Source organism: Leptopilina heterotoma, unplaced genomic scaffold (genome assembly GCF_015476425.1).
Source record: "Leptopilina heterotoma isolate Lh14 unplaced genomic scaffold, ASM1547642v1 Lhet_90, whole genome shotgun sequence".
Lineage (NCBI taxonomy): Eukaryota > Metazoa > Arthropoda > Insecta > Hymenoptera > Figitidae > Leptopilina > Leptopilina heterotoma.
This window is the reverse complement of record NW_025111194.1, coordinates 230,805-254,292: the sequence shown is the minus strand read 5'-3', so window position 1 is coordinate 254,292 and position 23,488 is coordinate 230,805. Positions and strand designations below refer to the sequence as shown.

The 23,488-nt window shown below is 27.0% G+C and overlaps 2 protein-coding genes across 5 annotated transcripts; one reads left to right on the top strand and one right to left on the bottom strand.

Moving 5' to 3' along the window:
• Positions 1-146: 146 nt before the first annotated feature.
• Positions 147-2,838, bottom strand: LOC122511843 (CAAX prenyl protease 2). Of its 2 annotated transcripts, none has more exons than XM_043627360.1 (6): positions 2,695-2,838; positions 1,552-1,657; positions 1,269-1,407; positions 819-1,055; positions 663-725; positions 147-439 (listed from the first exon to the last, which is right to left on the bottom strand). In XM_043627360.1, the coding sequence occupies exons 1-6, from the start codon at positions 2,811-2,813 to the stop codon at positions 225-227; spliced, it is 879 nt and encodes a 292-aa protein (XP_043483295.1). In that variant the 5' UTR covers positions 2,814-2,838; the 3' UTR covers positions 147-224. The 2 variants fall into 2 exon arrangements, with proteins under 2 accessions (XP_043483295.1, XP_043483296.1); XM_043627361.1 differs by lacking the exon at positions 2,695-2,838 and adding an exon at positions 1,795-2,069.
• Positions 2,641-13,942, top strand: LOC122511842 (F-box only protein 11). Of its 3 annotated transcripts, none has more exons than XM_043627357.1 (10): positions 2,641-2,779; positions 4,122-4,489; positions 7,674-7,979; positions 8,148-8,948; positions 10,640-11,161; positions 11,957-12,287; positions 12,403-12,623; positions 12,846-13,064; positions 13,195-13,402; positions 13,520-13,942. In XM_043627357.1, the coding sequence occupies exons 2-10, from the start codon at positions 4,399-4,401 to the stop codon at positions 13,647-13,649; spliced, it is 2,829 nt and encodes a 942-aa protein (XP_043483292.1). In that variant the 5' UTR covers positions 2,641-2,779; positions 4,122-4,398; the 3' UTR covers positions 13,650-13,942. The 3 variants fall into 3 exon arrangements, with proteins under 3 accessions (XP_043483292.1, XP_043483294.1, XP_043483293.1); XM_043627359.1 differs by having other exon boundaries at positions 2,643-2,779; positions 4,019-4,489; XM_043627358.1 differs by lacking the exon at positions 2,641-2,779 and adding an exon at positions 2,853-2,991.
• The last annotated feature ends 9,546 nt before the right edge of the window (positions 13,943-23,488 follow it).

The window sequence follows — 23,488 nt, the reverse complement described above, 5'->3', positions numbered from 1 at the left end:
AAAAAATTAATAATTAAAAATTGTAATTATTACAAAAATTATTAAGTGAACTTTTAGATTTCACATAATTTTTTATCAACTACAAAAATGTTTTCTTCAAAATTAAAAAAAGTGAGTGAAATTTTTTTTCAGTATTTTTGTAATTGAAAAGAAAATTACGAGTATTATTCTATTAAAATAATAATTTCTCATTTTGAAAAATACGAGTGCGATAAAAGTATTTTTCAAACGAGTTGTTTGTGCCAAAATAAATTATTACTAAAAAAAGATGGATTCGTCATTGGCGTTAAGAAGAAACACCAGGCAATGAGTCCTAGAACAAATAAGGACATAAGTCCTGCTCGTTTCCATGGACCCTCGTAAGTTGCGACTTCCGATAAATCCGGAAATCCCATGTGATTGCAGAACGAATGGGCGGCGAACGGCGCCACAAAGTGTCCTTAAAAAAAATGCACGAAAAGATTATTTATAAATATCACGCATTTTAATAGAAATAAATAAGTTAACGCCAAAATTGTTCAAAAAGAAAATAGCGTTTTTTGATAAGTGTATTTAGTTATATTTAATATGAAATTAATTATTTAATTAAATAAATAATTATTAGTAAATTAAAATTTAATTAAGAAATTATTTATTAGTTATTTAATTACTAAAAAATTTACCGGTTTTAAAGAAGAGGAATGCGGCGTAAGCGCCAAAAAGTGTTGTGTACGAAAATTGGAAACCTGTTGGAAAAAAATTTGTTAGAATTTTTTTTCGACTATAAAAAATGAATATTAAATTAAATAATAAAAAATGAATATTATAAATGAACTTACAGGATACGATGAGGGCGTGTTTGACTTCCATTCCCATTTTTATTCTCTCGTGAACGTGATGAAAATGTGCGACTCCAAAAAATAATGGACATATGAAAATTGCCGTCGTTGGGGAAAAACACTGCAAAAGCAGTGGGAGCATACACGCCCTAAAAGTCCATTCTTCTGAAAGGGGAGCGATCACTTGATTCCTCCACCAAATTAACGTCCTCGCACTTCCCAACCAGTACATTGGCTCTAATTAGCAGAAATTTTAATTATTATTAATATCAAACTACAAAAATTATAGTGAACTATTAATTTATTTTTATTTTAAAAAAGGAAAAAAATCAGACTAAATATAATAGAAAAATTAATAAATTAATAATAATAGGTAATTAATTCAATAATAATATTTTTTTTTATTTCCTTTTTTGTACTTGTGATGAGAAATTAGGTCAGAATAAAAACCTGCGTATAATTTCCAAATTCCATTAATGACTTGCAAGCTGAGCGGTCCTAAAAATAAAATCATCGTGAGACACAGAGGCAGAATGATTGCTTGAATAAAACCAGGCCATCTCAGACCCAATAATTCCCATATCGTTGCCTATAAAAAAATTCCAAACAGTTAAGTTTAAAAAAAAATATGTACAATTAATAAATTCAATATAAGAAATAAAAATAATAATAATAACAATAATATTAATAATAATAATAATAATATTAATTAATTAATCAATTCTCGTATTACCGATTGAAAAACTTTTTCACTTAGGCCAAAGTACAGTGAGGCTGGAGAAATTAGTGTCATAACAAAACAACTAAAAAATCGTTTCTTTATTGTGCTTGGATGCTCCCTGAAAAAGAAATTAATTTTAATTTTCCCTATTCATTAATTTATTTTATTTATTTTCATAAATTATTTTTAAAACAGTGTAAGAATTAGTAAAAATACAACAAAGGTTTATTGTTTTCTTGATAAAAAAACAAATACCTGCGAAAAATTATTTTCCATTAAAAAATTTCCGAATTTTGGTAAATTTTCCATTTTCCCGTGAAAGAAAATTCTTTTTTTTAAAAAAGATTTGTGCACACTCATGTGAAGGATATAGTGAAAGTTGTGAATAGTATTCATAGTAACATAGTACAACTACACTTGAAATTGACCAATCAGCAGTCATTCATGTCTCTCACATGAATTAAATGATCGTACCCAGAGCCGTACTTACAAAAACGTTATCCCGAGGCATTTTATCCTGTGCACAATTATTCTACTTCTTTTTTTTTTTGTATTTTTTGCCAAATATTGTTAAAATTATTAAAATTTCTTCTAAATTAAATTTTATGAATAAACAAATTTTTCGATTTCAAATAATATCAGTTTAAGTATTAAATTCATGAAAATTTAATCCCTAACCTAGACTTCAGATTTGAATGATTTAGATTTTTTATATCTAAGAAATATTTAATTATAAAAAAAAATTTTTTTGTACTAATGTAAATCAGATTTTATATTATTAATTAAAAGAAATAATTTTTATTAAGAGAGAAAATCTTAGAGGGCGGCACATGGTTCCTAACCTCAAATCGGCAGATCGTCGGTGATCACCGTGATCACTAACTTGGAGAGAGGGGGAAAGAACAGGTTTCGTCCAATAACACTTTTATGGGTTTAAAATTTGACTCGCTGTTGCGTACACCCCTGGGGTTATGTATATGTGAGTTTCTGTGTTCCATGGGAAGATCGCGGTGCAGCGTTGCCGAGTTTCGGCATTTCGATGTGGGCAGGAAATATGTGTGTGTAGTGTAAGGGAAACGTGCGTGGCGGAATCGCGGAGAGATAATCAACTCCGAAAAGCGGAGCACTGTTTGGAGCTGTGGGAGAAGAGCATACCTGTTGTGTTGTGAATTCCAAACGTACAAGCTGGCCACGTAAACAACAGAGAGAACGAGACACGAGCTGATCGCGGAAATACATGGTAAATAGGAATTTCTGTTGTCCGCGGTCTCCATAACTCCATACTGACATCGATCCCCTTACTTGTGTCGCGTTCCAATTTTACGGTGAAGCGGGGCACCGGGGCGAGGGGCCCCGCCCAGGAGCGTATACTATCTAAGCGTGAAATATTAACCCTTTTCTCTCTCTCGAAAAAAAAATGAATTTTATCATAGAGCCTTCTAATCTTTTGAGGTATGTTTATATTTATTAATTCTTGATAATCAAATTACTGGTGTTTTATATCGTGGAAACAAATCTTGATAACCGTTACGATTTACAAAGAACTTGACATACCGATACGCCGATACCATAAAACCGTAATTAGTAGCGTTACGTCTAGTTCTTTTGTTGCAAATTTTTTCCGATTTTTCTATTTTATCAATTTTTTGATAAATTAATCATCAGTTTTGTTTCCTGAAAATTTGTATTCTTTTGTGTGCATTTTTATCACTATCTCTGTAAACTGGGATCATCTTTCAAGAAATATTCTTAGAAAAAAGTGACAGCTGATAAAAGTCAGAATTTTTTATCTTAACCTATAAAAAGCCAATTCTATTAACGATCGTGATAAAACCTATAAAACCTTCTTTACATCAAATAAAAACTCTTCAATAATTAAACCAATAATTTTAATTATAAATTATATTTTTAATTCTGGTAATTCAAATATTTGTTTTTGATCGAAATTATCAGAAAAAAATATTGTCGCACGACAAAAATAATTTTCGACTGTTTTTATTTACACAAGATTAATTACTTTCGATATGATAAAAAAAAATTTTAATTTCAAGGACAATAGGAAAGAAAAATATTCCATTTCTTTTCGAACGTCATATTTCAGAAACATTAAATTAATGACAATAGACCGCATTTAATTGATTATTAATTAATGTCTCATAAAAAGATCTTGTGTAATAAATTCCGAGATAAAATACAGATTATGAATAATGCAGAGGCATTTGATTAAAATATTTTTTCCCAGAATTTAAAAAGGTTTGCAAAAAATTGATTGAATTTTATTTAATTAATTGAATTAATTTAATGAATAACTGATTTGAATAAATTGATTGAATTATTATGATTTAAGTATTTATACTGCACAAGTGTTGACACTTGGGGGAAATCAATTAAATGAACAAAAAAGAGAAAACAATGAAAAGTTTTTATTGATCGTATCGAATAATATTTTTCTTCCTTTTTGTGGTATAATTTTACAAAGCCGAACGATAGTCACTATAGAGACGTGGAAAGGAGAGAGAGAAACAGAAAAAAAATTGATAAATCCGACCGGTCATCCTTAAAATAAAACCCCGCCTGCGCAGATGAACGTGAATGGGGCCCGGTGATGACTGGCTACGTACCTGATGCATGTGGAACGAGGACAAGTTAACTATCGAGAAAGGAAGCGCAAGTGAGACAGAAGCGACGGAAAATATCACCGCATACACCCAATTGGCGCTGCGATCGCTCACTTTCTGCCGTCAATGACAAAATGGCTGCCGTGCTCAGTGGAAGTGTCGCCATTGTTTAGTGTTTAGTTGAGTTTTATCTGGTTTTTCTTCTAATTTTACACGCAACCTGGGGGCTCACGACGCCAATATGCCAAGCGCCTCGTTTTCTGGGCGCGGCTACGTCCGTCGTTCGCGAAGAAAAGGTGCAAATAGGATTCCTTTACCATCGAGAGCTTCTGGTAAGTAACACACACACTCGCCACTTTTTTCCCCTTTATATACCTTTTTAACACTCTCTCGCCTTCACCTGCCGAGCCCCAATTTTTTTTTAAAACACTCTTTCCATATCTATATGCTAAAAATACATTTCTTCAATTTTTCTCCAACTATTACAACACTCTCTCCTTGAAGCATTTTCCTTTCAACCCTATTTTTTTGATTGTGAGAAATTAATTTTCTCTGTGAATATAGAGAATTGAGAGGAGAAAAAAAATTGAAGTTTACATTCTCCTTTGTCCCGTGACTTTTCTCTCCCTTGATGAGTATAATATGGGTTTGTGTCAAATTCCGGCTTTCGACGACGATCCTTTCCCAAATCCCTTCGGGCCTTTCTTAATTCGTGATGAAAGAAATTTTTTAAATCTGACCTGATAAAAAATTAAAATGGTAGGACCAAAGTTTGAGGTTTTTTTATTTCTCTCCGTTCACGATTTATCAATTGGGAAAAGTTGGACGAGTTTTTCGTGATTGAGATAAATTTACAAATTATCGCTGTTCGAGTTTCGACAATCTTTTTTTGATTTCTTTTTTTCTTCGGAGGAATTTTAAAGATGCTGCGGGAAATTAGTTAAGAAAACTTTTTCAGTTTTTAGAATTTTAATTATTTTTTTTAGTGATTAATTTTCCTATATTTACATTGTTGTAGGAAAATGACGAAATTGTATTGTGCGTGAATAATAGTTTTTCACTTTTGTTTCTTTTTTCCTGTGTATTAAACTTCTAATTTCAATTTTTTGACTCCTATCTATTAATCGTAATAATTTATTTTCGTTTAGTAATAATTATAGATTGTTTTAAACACAAGAAGTATTGTAATTTTCTTTGCCAAATTTATTTTAATTGGGTAAATATTTTCAAATTTTTTTCATTTCAAGAGCAATATGTTGGGACAATTTTTTCTGAAAGCACTGCAATTTCAAAGAATTAACACTTGAAAGCGTGAGAGTTATAAGTAACGGAATTAGAATATAGTTAATTTGGAAGGCAATCAGAAAGTTGTTCTTTATAGTTAGTAAATATTTAAATGGAAAACTCAACTTGAATTATAAATGTAGAATAAATTACATTTCATATTCTTCGTTAAAATGTATTTTATTTTTATCATAATTTGAAAATTTTCCAGAATGATAAATTTAAAAAATGCTATGAATTACAAAAGATAAGTTCTTATTTTTTTGTTATTGTTATTATTTCAAAAAATATTTTCATTTTATTAATTTTCTGACAATTATTTCCTTACTATTATTTATTATTATTATTATTATTATTATTTATATTAAAAAATACTCCTATTATCAATTTTGTTTTATTTGTTATAGAACATCTACAATAATACGTAATTTAATTAAAATTTTCACTCTATTGAGTTTGTATGGAAAATTGATTAGAAAATTGTGCTAAAAGCAGAAATGTATTATTATCACTCGCCAGTAATGAGTAATTAATTCTTTTTTATTGACAATATTTTTGACGTGTGAAAAGGAATTCTTTTCTTTTTTTACAAGCGGAAAAAAATTATTATAAATTCTTTCAACGAAATTATGTAATTTTGCAAATACTTTTTCTCATATTTCTATTTAGTTTATTATTATATAAACCGTGACTCAAAGATTATTATGAATCCTTGTTTAAGTACAAGGTCGTGGAATTTCCTTCCTTTCCTTTTTATTTTATTTTTTTTGTTGTTCAGCTCTCACAATTATGACAATTGAAATTCTAATTCTGTTTTTTCCATTGACACTCGTATATTCATGCTCCTCTGATTTTTTTATATACACTCGCAAAAATTCCGATTCCTGCGATTTCGTAATTTCCTTCCTAAACATTTTTTTTATACGGGCTTATAAGAGAAAAAAAATTTGCTCTTATGGCCCAAATTAAATATATTAAATAACAAAAATTAATTATCTTTTTTAATTTTATTTTTTTATATTTTATTTCTGTATTGTTATTTACTGTATTTTAATTATTCATTGTATTTTATTTATATAAGATTTTATTTTTGGAAATTTGGTTTACTTTTGGAATTTAATTTAAATTTTAACATTTTATTTTTTTTCTGAATTTTATTTCAATTTTTGGAGCTAAATCTTTATTTTATTTTCAGATTAAGATCCTGAATTTAAAAATAAATTGTTATAGGTGGCAAAAAATGAGTTTGCGAAAATTAAATTTATCTGCAGAATAAGTGCTTTTTGGTTGAATTCCTTTTAAAATTTCGAATATGAACATACTTTCTAATTTAATGAAAAATATTTTTTCAAAATTTAATGAAAAATATTTTCAAAAGCTTTCCTCAATTCAATAATTTTTAATATCTACTGCTTTAATAAAAATTCATTAAAGAATTCAATTAGTTAAAAAAAAATTTAATAAAATTCTACGCAGAATTCCAATTATGTTTAAAAATTTACAAAAATTCTCGTCAAAATTTCAATTATTTTTAAAAATAATGAAATTCTTCTCTAAAATTAAATTATTTTCAAAAATTTTTTAAAAATCGCGTACAAATTTCAATTATCTTTAAAAATAATAAAATTCTTCTTTAAAATTCAATTATTTTTAAAAATAATAAAATTCTTCTCTAAAATTCCATTATTTTCAAAAATTTGTTTAAATTCTCGTAGAAATTTCTAATAAATATTGATTTAATAATGAATTTCAAATTAAAATCTTTGAACACTTCTTTTGTTGCCTTTTTCACTAGAATTTATTTTATTTTTGCATATTTCATTTTAATTGAACTAATTTCACAATAATTCGTTTTGTTCCTTTTTTTATGCTTTTAAAGATTTGTGTAAAATACTTGAATCGAAGCAAAAAAAATATTAATTTACGTAACGTTATTTCAAAAATGAATTTTTTGTGTTATTTTCAGTTTTTTTGAAATTTCCAATAAAAAAGTCTTTTTAAAAACATTTTTTCTATAAGTAAAATTTACATGAGAAAATTTTCCAATTTATGGTAAATAATAATTAGAAATGAAAAGTAAATTTAAAATATTGTATTTTCTTAGAAGAGAAAATGGAGAAATGTAAATATTTTTGTTTTATGGTTGACACGTTGATGGAGGTGCATTAAATAAAAAGAAGTGACATGTATAAATGAATGTGAAATTAATTGATATGTAAATGTAATTTTCAGACGAGGCGTACGATTTGCCATGCCCGGCATCGAATCAAATTGCACTAGGAGGCGGTGGCGGTGTCAGCGGTGGAAGCGGAGGTCGAGGACCTTTTCCGAGTACTTCAGGGGTCGCAGCGCCTTCGTCGTCGCACTCCTCGCCATATGACCTCAGACGAAAAAGTCCCCCTCATCCGGATCCGGCACCCGGAACCAGCTCTGCATTACCTCCAGCAGGCGGCAGCAGTTACGCCGCCGCCATATTTGTCTCATCCTCTCTTCCGGCGAGAAAACGACCCCGGCGAGCATGTTCATTATCCATCGATGGTAATTTTTTTTTCACCTTCAAATCAATCTCTCTCGCTAAAACACTTTATGTCAAGAATAAAATTCAATTTAAATTCATTCCCTCGAAATGCATTTTTTCAAAGAGAAAATGCTTTTTTTTGAAATCTATAAAATCTAAAAATGGTACTAATGCAATTATTTTCACAGGCACATACACACACACGGCAGCCCATTATCTCCAGTACGAATTACCGGACGAGGTTCTGTTGACAATATTTAATTATTTCATGGAACAGGACCTGTGTCGAGTGGCACAAGTTTGTAAACGATTTCAAGTAATTGCAAACGACACCGAACTATGGAAGTCATTATATCAACAAATTTACGAATACGATATTCCACTATTCAATCCGGAGCCGTGTAAATTTGAATTCATCTCGCCCGATGAGTCGGACTACGCGAATCCCTGGAAGGAGAGCTTTCGACAACTCTATCGTGGCGTTCACGTCAGGCCCGGCTTTCAAAATCATCGAAGCAAATTCAAAAATCTTCCTTACTTCAACACAATACAAAGTGCGATTGATCATGCCGATGAATATCGAAGTAATAGCAGTAGCAGTAGTTCGTCGTCGAGTAGTAGTAGCACGTCGAGTTCAAGCAGTTCTGGAAATTGTTGCGGCAATACACAAACAACGGAGGACACTTATCAGCATTTAGTATTTTTACACGCCGGCACTTATCGCGGTGAATTTTTGGTCATTGATCACGATGTGGCGTTGGTTGGTTCGGCGCCTGGAAATGTTGCCGAGTCCGTTATACTCGAGCGTGAAAGCGAATCAACAGTGATGTTCATTGAGGGAGCGAAGAAAGCGTACGTTGGACATCTTACACTTAAATTTACTCCCGATGTTGCGAGTACAGTGCCACATCATAAACATTATTGTCTCGAGGTCGGCGAGAATTGTAGTCCGACCATTGATCATTGCATTATTCGCAGTTCCAGTGTTGGTGAGTTTTTCTTTTTTCAATTTTTTGTCTTTTCAACCAATTGAAACAAGTTCTGGGATTTTTATTAAAAGTATACTGAAAAAAAGTAAATTATTAGAATTCATAAGAAAATTCTGAATTTTTGTGAAATTGACACGAATTCTAATACAAAACCTTCAATTTTTTATATTTCTGACAAGAATTTCTCTTTAAATAATTAATTCTTCAAGAACTATCCGCCGAAAATTATTACTTAGAAATTATTTAATGAATAATTTTACTTAAATATTTCTAAATTAATTTAATTTTAAAAAACTTGAATTTACAATTTTCATAAATAAATTAACATCAAAAGGTTTTAATTTAAAATTTTAGAAAATTTCAATTTTGAATGAATTTAATTAGAAATTTTAAAGAACTAAGATTTTGGAAAAATGTAATAATTCAAATTCTTCTAAAATTAGTTACATTTTTAAATAATTGTAGAAATCTAATTATTTTCGAAAGTAATAAAATTCTTTGCAAAAATTCAATTATGTATTTTCAAATTTTTTTTGTAAGTTCTCGTGAAAATTACAATTATTTTTAAAAATAATCAAATTCTTCTCTGAAATTCAGTTATTTTCAAAAATTTTCCCCAATTCAATGATTTTCAATATCTTTTATTTTAATGTTTTCCAAAAGAATTCAATTATGTAAAAAAAATTTTGAATAAAGTTTTAAACAAACATTTAATTATTTTCATAAATAATAAAAAATTCACAAGAATTCAATTATTTACAAATTTTCCACAGGGATTCAATTATTTTCATAAATAATGAAACTCAGCACAGAATTTCAATTATATTTCACTACAATTTTAATTAGATTTTTTAAAAGAATTCAATTATTCTTAAAAATGCTATTAAAAATTGAAATTCTTCTTAATAATTCAATTATTTAAAAATTTGTTGATAAAATTCTTTATTAGAATTCAATTTTGTGAAACATTCACTTGTTCCATAAATTATTTATTTTTATATTAAAATAATTGAATTCTCGCAGAATTTTTTAATAAAAATTGTTTGAAAAATGAATTTTAGTTAAAATTTTAGATAATAATTAAATATTATTAAAAGCATTATAGCGTGGATTTTTAGAAATAATTGAATTTTGAAAAAGTTTCAAATTAAAATCTTTGAAAATTTGAATTTTTCATACATTTAACTAACAATTCTGTAGAATTAATTTTTTTGAAAAAGTTTAATTGATTTTTTTTTAAAATTATTTGGATTTTTTATTTTCTAATTTATTTAATTGAAGAATTTCCAAATAATTGAAATTTAACTTAAAATTGAATTGTAAACGAAAGGATTTGAAAATTCTAAAAAGAACTTTTTCAATAATTATTAAAAATAATTGATTTAAAGAAGAATTTTAGTTATAAATTCTAGGAAAAAATAATTGAATTGAAGTGATGAAAATAATTTTGAAGAAGTTAGAGTAACAATATTCTTATAATTTAAAATAATGATTTTATCACTCAGTCATCTTTACTTATTATAAAACATGAAGAAAGCGATCAGTCCGAGTCGTAGACTCGGAATGATCGATATCTTCACGTTTTATAATATATATTCTTATAAGTTGTTGAATTTCAAAAAGGTTTGAAATCTATTTAACCAATTAAAAGTATTGTTATTAAAAAATTGTCTTCTTTTCTGTGTCAACAGTTGGTGCGGCGGTCTGCGTCTCCGGAGTCGGTGCAAATCCAGTGATTAGAAATTGCGATATCTCGGATTGCGAGAACGTCGGTCTGTATGTGACAGATTACGCTCAAGGTACATATGAGGACAATGAAATTTCGCGTAATGCCCTAGCGGGTATTTGGGTGAAGAATTACGCGAATCCAATAATGCGACGTAATCATATTCATCATGGTCGTGACGTTGGTATATTCACGTTTGACAATGGTCTCGGTTATTTTGAATCAAATGACATTCACAATAATCGTATCGCTGGTTTTGAAGTGAAAGCAGGCGCAAATCCAACAGTTGTACATTGCGAAATTCATCATGGACAAACTGGCGGTATTTATGTGCACGAGAATGGATTGGGACAATTTATCGATAATAAAATTCATTCGAATAATTTTGCCGGCGTTTGGATTACGTCAAATTCAAATCCAACGATTCGACGTAATGAAATTTATAATGGACATCAGGGTGGTGTTTATATATTCGGCGAGGGCAGAGGTAATTATTTATTATTCTATTCAATTTTTTTTTGTTTTCGAAAGAAATAATTGCTCTGACACTTTTATTTCTTATATTTAATCGTTGAGTTAATAAAACCTTTTGTATTTTCAAGAGGTTTATTTTCTAATTCAAAAATAATATTGATTAGTCAAGTTTTATTGTAGGGAAACAAATTATAAAATTTTATCACTTTGAGATAATTCTTTAACAATCTTTCCTTTATGACTGAGATTTAATTTCTATGGAAATTAATATTGATTTCGATTTCATTATCAAGGTCAAGAATTTATTACTTGTAATTTAATTCTATTGGGAGTTTTTTTCCCCAAGTATTTCGACTTTCACTCTATCCGTTTGTGTCTACCTTTTACTTGTGATGAGGGTACCGTTAGGATTCTTTTTAAAGAACCTGTGTGGTCCTCGGACTCTTCTATTTAATTTTCACGAATACATTTCGTTACTTTGTCTTTTCTTGAGGAGTTTTTTCGCTTATTTCTCCCTCTTCTCTTTTTTTAATAAGAAAATTGTTTATATTTTACAGAACAATGTAATTTATTTTCATAAATTATAGGTACTATTAATTTATTTTTATGAATTATATTTATTTATTTTCATAAATTATATTTATTTAATTTCATAAATTATATTTATTTAATTTCATAAATTATATTTACAAAAATTCAATTCGAAATAATAATTGTCATAATGGGAAAATATTGATTTCCGATTAATAATTATAATTGGTGGATATTTCGGAATAATTATTAATTTGTAATTAAAAATTGCTTTCAGGTTTAATAGAGCACAATGACATTTACGGAAACGCACTGGCGGGAATTCAAATTCGAACGAATTCGGACCCGATTGTTCGACACAATAAAATTCACCATGGCCAGCATGGTGGCATCTATGTTCATGAAAAAGGACAAGGATTGATTGAAGAGAATGAAGTTTTTGCCAATACATTGGCCGGCGTATGGATTACGACCGGATCAACGCCAATTTTACGACGTAATCGTATTCACAGTGGTAAACAGGTTGGCGTTTATTTTTACGATAATGGCCATGGAAAGCTCGAGGATAACGACATCTTCAATCATCTTTATTCGGGCGTTCAAATCAGGTTTGTTTTCTCCCAAATTGTCAATTTTTGTTTACTTTCACAAATCATTTTTAGTATTTAATAAATTTAATGAATTTAAATTTAAATTAAAATTTTTTAATTTTTTTGCCTTTAGAACCGGAAGTAATCCTGTGATTAGAGGAAATAAAATCTGGGGTGGTCAGAATGGCGGTGTTTTGGTTTACAACAGCGGATTGGGATTGTTGGAACAAAATGAAATTTTCGACAATGCAATGGCCGGCGTTTGGATCAAAACCGACAGTAATCCCACCTTGAAGAGGAATAAAATTTTCGATGGTCGAGACGGTGGAATTTGTATATTTAATGGAGGCAAAGGTAAGACAAATTTATTATTATTCGAAAAAAAATGTTATATTTCGTAGTTTATATTATACTAGAAAATGATACGCGCTGTATTCCATTTATTATTATTTTGTAAATTAAAAAATTTTATATTTTCAAGAATGAACATTTTTTGAATGATTACAGATTCATAATTTAAAGAAATCACTAATTAAGTACATAATATTAAATTTGTTTATTTAAAATTAATTTCAGGGATGCTGGAGGAAAACGATATATTTAGAAACGCACAGGCGGGCGTTCTTATATCGACGCAGTCACATCCGGTGCTGAGAAGAAATAGAATTTTCGATGGACTCGCGGCCGGAGTCGAAGTCACGAATAATGCGACTGCCACTTTAGAATTTAATCATATTTTCAATAATCGATTTGGCGGCCTTTGCCTCGCTAGTGGCGTTCAACCTGCAAGGAGGGGTAAATATTTATCTTATCTTTTCTTTTTTTTTGAAAAATCTATTTTCAAAGTTTTTCTTATTTTTTTTTTTTTAATTAAAAAAGTGTAAATTGAGAATATTTTGTTAAAATTGAAAAATTTATTCCTCAGGTAACAAAATATTTAATAATCAAGATGCAGTGGAAAAAGCGGTGGCCAACAGTCAATGTCTCTACAAAATTTCCTCGTATACCTCGTTTCCAATGCACGATTTTTATCGATGCAGAACTTGTAACACCACCGATCGAAACGCAATTTGCGTTAATTGTATAAAAGTTTGTCATGCCGGACACGATGTAGAATTTATTCGACATGATCGGTGAGTTTCTTTTTTCCATGAATTTAATTAAAATTTAGCTATTTAATTGAATATTTATACGTTAAAATTGAAAATTAACATTTTTCTGGTTTCTAAACATTTATTTAAATTTGACAGATTCTTTTGCGACTGCGGAGCCGGTACATTGAGTAATCAGTGTCAACTTCAGGGCGAGCCAACACAAGACACTGACACTCTTTACGATAGTGCAGCTCCAATAGAATCTCACACACTCATGGTCAACTAGGATCTAACATAAATTTTTTAATCTTAAAAAAACGAATCAAATGACCACATCATCCTCCCCAAATTCATCCGTAAGTCCATTATCATTTTTTTTCTCCATTTATTTGAAAGAAATAGAACTTATCAATTTCCAATTAATTGTCTATATAATCCCTCAGAAAATTGCAGAGTTCTTTGTTACTTTATCGATTATTCGATAAAAATTCTAGAACAATTTTTTTTAATCTCATATTATATTTGTGTATATTTATATTATTTTTCCGCGCGAAAAAAACAATTTATTACATTAATTTTCAAATTGAAAATAAAATAAATTTATGTTTTTTTACACCGGAAATTTTGTTATAAAAAAAAATTGTGCCTGTGATTTTTTTGTCATTTCCGGGAAAAAAGGTTTTTTGTTTTTAACAGTTATGTTTTTTTCTTTTTTTTTTTTTTTTTTTTGCTGTGTACTTCGTAGAGTTTTGAGTACAATTTTTGTAAATGAGAAGGAAGAAATTATTTTCATTCTCTGGTCTTTTTCTTTGTTTTTGTTTTTTTATGATAGGCAATTGAATTTTTTATGTGGAAATTAAAAAAGAAAACCAGAGAGAACTGATGAGGGTAAATTATTTCTTTTATGGATATAATTTTATCGGGGAAGGTGAAATAATTCCGTTGGATGGAAAAAAAATATTAGAGTTTGATGATTGCACGATTTAAATTTTTTTTTGTGAGTATATATCAAGAATCGTGAATGTTCTACTCAAGCTAGTAAAAATTAATGTAATGAGTAAAATCATTACCTCTGTACATAGTTTATTCATTTTACAATAACCATACGATTATGATTGATTATAATATTATTATTAATACATGAGTTAATAAAGAGCTCTGCACTTACGTCTCCCTTCCTCCACTCCCCCCCATCATCTCTCTCACGACTCCAATTTTAAAATCACATCACAAATTCCTTTTTTCTACGTCAAAAATTAAATTCAATTAAATTGAAAGAAAGTGAAATTGAAGTGTTAAAAAAATGTGTGACTAGAGAAGAGGAGAGAAGAATATTTTTTTGTGAATATTCAAGAAGAGGATTAAATTTTGTGAATGTTGGAGAAGAGGAGAAAATTGTAAATTTTCGAAAAGAAGAAGAATGTGAATGTTCCAGAAGAAGAGGGAAAAGTGTGAATACTCGAGGGGAGGAAAAGTAAAACTCGTGAATTAGGAAGAAAATTAATATTCGAGAAGAGGAATTTTCAAGAAGAGAAAAAAAAAATTGTGAATATTTGAGAGGAGGAAAAATTGTGAATAATTCGAGAGAATGGAATTTGAGAATTTCTTCAAGAAACATAAATTGTAAAAAATGGATCGAGAGATAAAAATATTGTGATTGGGTCCCATTATTTAAATATTTTTTCTTCATGAGAAAAAGATTAATTATTTTTATTAGAATGGATGTTTTTTTCAACAAAGAAATCCGAAAAATTTATCATGTCAAATCAGCAAAAATGTTTCCCTTTGGAAATTATCTCCAAACTGAAAAAATAGAAAAAAACACCAAAATGAACAAAAAATGTGATTGTAAATAAATTGAAATTCAATTGAACATGAAATTTAAATATTAGAGGATTAGAAAAAGAAGAATAAATTCGGTCGAAAATGAAATTATGAGAAAGCAAAGGATGGACTCCTCCTCTCCTCTCACTGTGATGGTTCAGAATCAGCCCAAGGGCGAAGTGCATAATAATGATTAAATAAAAAAAAAATTATTTACATTAATTTAGGAGAAAAAAAAATCAAGAAAAATGAGAGAGAAAATGTTTTTAAAAAATTTTACTACAAAAAGAAAAGTAAATGTGGTTTACCAGTGAAAAAAAGCGATATAAACAATTAAAATTAAAAAAAAGACTGTCGAACGATACAGTTAATTACTAGAAATGAATCTCGAGTTTCTCAAGTAATCTGAACTTATAAAATATTACGTTTAGTGCTCTAACATTTAATCGTATTATACATATATACATAAATAGTAAAACTGTATATCCAAGGGGAGAATTATCGTCTCTCCCGCTCTCCCTTTCTCTCTATCTCTATCTATTTCTATAATCTATCTTCTTATATGGAAAAAAACCGCCTACCTAGCGTAATTTAAGACGATTTATAAACTCTTAAAATGAGTGAAACAGGAAATCAAATTTTTATCATGTATCGAAAAGCAGCTTTCTGTAATTTTTTTGTTTTGTAAAATGATTTTTATTTCATCGTCTATTTTTACATCATTTCTTTCGGGAATTTATTATTAATGATAACTATTATTAATAACAGAGATAAACTGAAAACAAATTTTCTTTACCGAATTACATTGAAATTAGTTTGAAAATTAATTATTAACTGAATATTAATTTTCAAGAAATTTTCGATTTTAAATTTTTAATTAATTGTTTAAACAATTAATTAATTTGTAACTTCATTAAAAAGTTAATTATTTAATCAAATTAATCATAATTGATGAAATTGATTAAATTAATCAAATTAATAATTCAACTAGTTCGAATAAATTTGTTACTTTATGATAATTTTAGAAATATTGATTCAAGTTCATATTTCTAATTCATTCATTGCAAAGATTCATTTTCATTTTAATTATTCCATTACTTAGTAAGTAGAATATTTAACGAATTAATTAATTACTTGGTAAACGTTTACGAAAAAAAAATTCGCCTTATTTAAATTTGTCTCTTGATTTTTTTGCTATTTATGGAGCAAGTGGAACAATTTTTAAAAATTCGCGATTATCGAAAGTCAATATTATTGTCTTTAAAAAATTTCTATAGTTGAAAATTAATTTTTTAACAATGTAAATTTAATTGTTTTTGCTACTTCGTGGAGAAAGATTTGTTTAATTCTATTTTTAACACTTGACTATTTAAATAATTGTGAGAGGAAATTGAAATTCATCAACAAAATTTCTTTCATAAAAAAAAATCACGCAATTTATTAAATTTCATTTTATTTGAGAAAATTTTATTTACTCTTTGAAAATAAAATTTTAACAGCGGCTTTAGTACGTTCACGGTTCTTGATGTATATTCATTAAAAAAATTTATACATAAAAAATAAATAGAAGTAAACATTTTACTGTTAAATTTTTGAAACAGTATCTTTATTTCTATTAAAATCTAATAAAAAAAATTGTTTCACTTAAGAAATATAAAAACGAATCTTTTTGTAAAAAAATACCGTCAAATACTTGTAAAAAAATTTTATATTGAGATTTATAGAAAAAAAAAATGAAAAAAGTTAAAAAAAATTCGGTTTTTATAGCAAAACTCGGCAAAATTTCTATAAGGCCAATTTTTCTTTTTCAACCATTTAAAACCTTTTCAACAATGTGACTATAATTTGAAAATTTCAAATAATACACAATTGTAAATAATAAAAAAAATCATTTATATATACATATGATTTTTATATAAAAAAAATATGTAGAAAATAATTATTTTTAATGACAATAGTAATGAAAAACAAATAATAGTCTATAATAATAATAATCTTGTAATAATAATAAATTCCTGAATATATTCGTCGAGTTAGAAACAAAAACAAGAGAAAAGTTGCTTTATGATCACTGTCGAGATTTTATATTCTACAAAAAAGTTTTCCCGCAATAAAATGGAAAAGCAGCGAGTGAAAATTGCCTTTGACACTTGGACCTTAAGGTCACTATAACAAAAGTATAAATATATTAAATAAATACACAACAGTGTCATATTATACATAGTATAAACTATATTATAATGATATAAAAAATATATATATGCCTACCACGTGGTACGAAATTACCTGGTAAATAAAAATTATTGGAATATTTAGAAAAGAAAAAAAATTTTCTCTCTCTCTGCAAAAAAAATAAAATTTAATTTTAAATTGCGAATTCAGAAAGGAATTTTTAATCAAATGCATTGCGTTCGCGAATCTATAATTGGACTTGGAAATCTTGTCACAGAAATAAAATATGAACTATTAGAATTTTAATTTTGTTAAGAATTCAATTCAAATTATAAATTCGTTCCGAATTCAAAACTTTCTAAATATTTTGTTAGTCTCGATTTTTTTGCAATTCTAAAGATTTTTAAATTAAATTAAATTAAAATTTATTTTCTCACAAAAATTACGTGTCAAAAATTTTTGTTATACAAAAAGAATAAAGAACAGTTGCTTTTAAAATAATTAATGAAAAGGTAGAGGCACCACGTGGTATGTGTGTGAGCGTGTTTTTGTGTGAGTGATAAAAAAGTAAAATAAACAAAAATAGATAGAAATATATCGATATCAAGCATGAAAAGGCAATTTTTTCACGTTCTTTTCTCAACTAATTAATTTAAAAAAATATATTGTGCTCAGTTAGGTTTTCTTCTTCTTCTTCTATTTGCTACTTGTACATTGTCCTTGTTTTTCACGAAACAAATTTTTAAAAAAACAGTATAAAAAATTTATTTCGAAAGAACGAGATAAGGGATTTCTTTTTTTAATAGATAAACTGTGAAAGCTTTCGATTTAAAAGTAAAAAGAAAATTTGGCGAATGTGAAACAAAATATTTGTAAATTTATCAAAAAAAAAACAAACAAACAAACAAACAAAATAAACGAAGTGGTATAAATTTTATAAAAATGACAAACTAGATGCAAAAATATTTTAATTCGAAATTAATTTTTTTTTATTTTGTAAATTGTACTATCAATTATTTTTTGTAATTTTTTTTATTTTTATCACATGAGAAGGTGATTTCAATTTTAGTAGAAACGGAAAAATTAGATTTGGAAAAATTGCAATGGTAAAGGAATAATTTTAAAAAAACAATTAAAAAAAGAATAAATTCAAATAAATTGCACCTTCTGATTAAAATTGTAAACAAAATGTTGTGTTCAAATTTGTTGTTTTCAATAATACCATTTGTTTCTTTTGTTTATAATTTATGATAATTTGTTTTTCGGCGCATAAAAAATTTTGTACCTCAAAAGGTTTAGTATCAACAACAAAAAAATGTGAATATTAATTTAAGTATATGTATAGGAATTATTAATGTATTTTTAATATTGATTTGATTTTTTTTAATTCGCTCGTTTTTATCAAATAGTTCGAAAATTCCCTTGTCTCACTATTTTTTTTTAAATCTTTTTTTAAAGAATTATATTAATAACGAAACATTTTTGTCTCACGTCACAGCTTCCGATTATTATGAATTGTATAATTACTTCCAAAGATTTTTAATTTGCCAGAATTTTGATAATCAATAAGTAAATCATAATTAATGACTAATTAACCACGTATTCCTAAATATTAATTACCCATACTCATTTAATGAAAAAAATTCATTTAATGCCACAATGATTAATATTAAATAATAAATATTTATAGTGGATATAAATATTGATGAATGTTAATAAGAAAAAATATTAATATTGATAAATGTTAATAGAAAATATTAATATTTATGATTGTTAATAAATACTAATATTGATGAATATTAATAATAATAAAAATTAATATTTAATATTGATAAATAATGAAAATTAATATTGAATATTGATAATAATGAAAATTAATATTGAATATTGATAATGAGAAAATTAATATTGAATATTAATAGTAATAAATATTAATATTAAGGAATATTAATAATATTAATATTGATTAAAGTTTCGTATTAATTTAATAATAATGACGAATAATTACTGAAAACAATTATTATAAATTATTGAAAATACTTATTATTATACTCTTATATTAAATAATTGTAATTACTGGCAATTGGTAATAATTAACATTAATTAATCAGTGCTACAAGTCCGGAAAAAATTTCTCCTTTCTGAAAAAATGAGAATTTGTGAAAAAAAAATTTTTCGTGACTTGTGTGAAAAAAACTTTCATATTTAGATTACTTAGAAAAATAAATTGACGAGGAACAAAGGCTGAGACGTGATTCAATTGTTTCTTTGTTGAATGTTTTTCTTTCTGAATTTTTTTTAAAATCTACTTTTCTCACAATTGAGAGAAAAAAAAGAAATTTCAAAGAAGCATTTACAAAAATCTTCCAATTGAAACTTAATATTTTCAATCTTAATCGCAGAGAATTTCTTTTCATTCCCTGGCCATTGAACAAAAAAAAATTCATTTTATTGAGATTGATTTTATACAATTTTCATGTCCCTCATTTATATAGAATCCGTGTATGAATATATTTTTTAAATTTTATTTTTTTTCCTTTCTTCGTTCATTGACAAATTGTGTATTATTATTATTATTATTTAATGAGGTATAAAAAAAAACGTGCGCATTGTATTTATTGTCCATTAATTACTATTAATTATTATTATTATTAATTATATTATTAATTATTATATTGTTAACGATAGCGAAAAATTTCGTCGTCACTTCATTCCACGTCGAAGCACATGAGAAGTTGTTTCATTATTGTCAGCAAAATACTTGCCATTATTATGTTAGTTGCCATAGTTTTTGCGATTTGTTTAATTAACAAAGTAAAAAAAAAACAAAAAGAAAAAGATGAAATAAAAGTTGGTTCTTTGTAGCGTTATCGATTTATTAATTAAGAATTTTGTGCAAGAAAACACGCGAATTCAGAATAAAGAAAAAGATAAAAAAAAAAATGGAAAACGATACCACTACGTATTCTCTGTACAGCCCTTTATATATAATTATATATAGATAGATTTTATATATATATATAAATATATATAACGCATTGATTATACTATTATAGAAAATATATTATTATCAATTAGATATTAGTTGTTGATTATTATTTTAAGTCGCTTTATAATAATTGTGAAATTAAAAAAAAAAGATTTTCCCGGTTTTTGTAGGATTTTCTATTTTTTAATTTGATAAGAAAAAAATTAAATAAACCGAAAATTAAAAATTTTACATATCTCGGTTTTAATTCGTATTGATGTTTTATTGTTTGATTTATTTTTCTTTCTTGGTTTAATTTTGTTTATTAATTATTAATATTTAATATTAATTTTACTGTTGATATTTAATATTAAATTGCCATTAATACTTTAAATTAATTTACTATTATTACTTAAAATTAATTTACTATTAATGCTTAAAATTAATTTACTATTAATGCTTAAAAGTAATTCACTACCTATCAATTAAAATTATTAAAAGGTAGAAATTACGTTAAAATAAAAAATATTTTAAAGGGTAAACAGGACGATCATCGATTCCGTCCCGTGAGGGGAAGTCAGAATCCCCCTCCACCACTAGGAAAGGATTCACGCCTGTATCCCGAGCCGAACTCAGGACTGGCAGTGCGATCGAGTTGTCGCATAAAACTGCCTATAACTTTCATTCGGATAAAGAAGAAAGCTATAATATTTTTAAGTACCTCAAACAACAATCCATTCCTCAGATGCATGATACTTGGTCAGTTCATACTTCCGTGGTATATCATTGACATGAAATCAATGACATAGGCACATCGCAGTTAAACTGCAGAAGGCAAATGGATTAGGTACATTTTTGTCGGGATGGCGTTCAAATACACACACATTTCTGTGCGTGTAAGCAAGAAAACTACTACTTCGTTCAAAAACCACTTGTAGTATAATTTGTTTCTGCTGGTTGTGTCCACAGTCCGCAGAGCGAGACTGGGACATCCCGACAACAACCAAAAGCTATAGGAATCTCCGTCCTTATATACTAACTGATGGAATTTTTCACCGCTTGTGAGAAACATTTTTTCTTGAAAAAAAAATTATTTATGTCAGAAATAATTTTTTTCAACTTTCTAAAAAATAAAACACGAGAAAAAATTAGTCGGTCAATTTTTTTTAATAATTAATTAATTAAATAACAAATAATTGTTGTTAATTATTAACTCTTAACACAGAGCAGTTGGAAACTTGCAGTTTTTTTTCTAACTTTACAACTAATAAATCTTTAAAGTACAAAATGAAGATAATTTATGATTTTAATAATTTATCAATTGTTTAAACAAATAATTGTTGTTAATTACTAACTCTTGACAAAAAAAATTATTTTGAATAATAATTGTGCTATCCCGATGCTATCTTCGCTCCGAAACTCAAACTTAAGCCCCTGACCGCATGGTGGGAGAAGGTTGTTTCCCCTCACGGGACGCAATCGATGACTGCCCGGTAAACACGACGACGAACAGTGAAGTTAATGTTGTTATAGTTAACGACAATAAACATTGACCGTTAATGACCTTAGTCGGAAGAGTTCCTCTAAAGGGAAAATTTCCCTTAAAAGTAAAGTACGAGAGAGGAAAATGAAGAGGAGAATTTTCGAAAAATATTGTGTGCTTGAAGAATTGAATAAGACAAAAGGAACAAAAGTGGCAAGAAAGAAACGTTGAGAGGATATTTTATCAAGAGTGAGTGATTGTTATTTTTGCTACATACTTAATTTTTACACAAAATAGATTTTACTAGATTCCTAGATTGAAATTACTGTTTTGCACTTGCATTCTATAAAGAAAGTAAAATAATAAATTTTATGTGAACAAGTTTTTTTTTATTTTTATTTTTATTTGCACAGAGGAAAAGATTAAGAACTAGTTTTTATGGTTTCATTCAGGTGGCAGCACTGCTTTTAATAGAACTTATTTTCTCTCACACGGTTTTCAACAAAATAATAATTATATTTTAGCGAAATAAATAAATTCTTTTACTACAAGTTTATTAGTAAAAATGTATATTTTTTGGTCTAAAGTAAAAAACCAGACGTTTATTAATTTACGGTTAATTTTTTTACTCAAGAATTTTTCCACGATCAAGGACTTCGAAAAACTTTTGCGATGGATTGTACATATAACAAGATTCGTCGAATTCGCAACGAAAAGCCGGACAGTGCGAGGGTAAGTTTTTAAAAATAAAATTTATACAATTCACAGACGTACAAAAATACAGATTTAACAAAAATAATTAATATATTTCCAATATTACTGAAATTGTAATAAAAATAAAAATCCTGACCGATTTAAAATCGGTAAAAATGACATCGCAGTCGAAAGGTAACGTCTCTAACAAAAATAGAAGAAATTAAAAATTTTTCGTTTTCCATAAAATATTAGTACTGAATATTTCGAGAATTTTGGGGTCATTGAAAAAGAATTTTTCATTAATTCAAAATGTAGGACAATAAAAATAAAATGATAAATTAATCAGAACAACTTGTAACTTGTTAAACGGGATTTTTTTGGGTCACTGCTACGAATTTGAGTCCATGTAGGTATAAAAAAAGGTATTTTATTTATAACGAATAGACCATTTAAAAATTTAACTGTCTGTTATTTTTTTGGCTATATATATTAAAAAAAAAGATTTAAAATATAAACGTGTGACATTTGAATAATTTATTTAAAATATTTTCGTCTTTTAATAATATTGATTTTTCATTCATATTAAGGTATACGAAAATATTAATTCTTTTAATCTATTTTTATGCAAAATATTAGTCCTATTAACTTAAAGGAAATGCTATTTTTCATTATTTAATCAAAATTTTACATTGCTTCCTGCTTTTATTTTTCTCAATAAAAAGTAATCAATTTTTCATAATTATAGCTTCTATGAAAATAAATTTTCCATTTAAATTTTATATAAATCTGTTTCTTGGAAAGTTAAATTGTCTTAAATATTTAATCATTTGTTCCATATTGTTTATAGATTATACTCTAATTTTGGCAAAAAGGATAATTAACTTTTCAAATTGAATTAATTGTTACAATTAAATAATTATAATTAATTTTTTATAGATAATGCTACTCTAATTTTTATAAGAGTAGTATTTGTTTATTACAA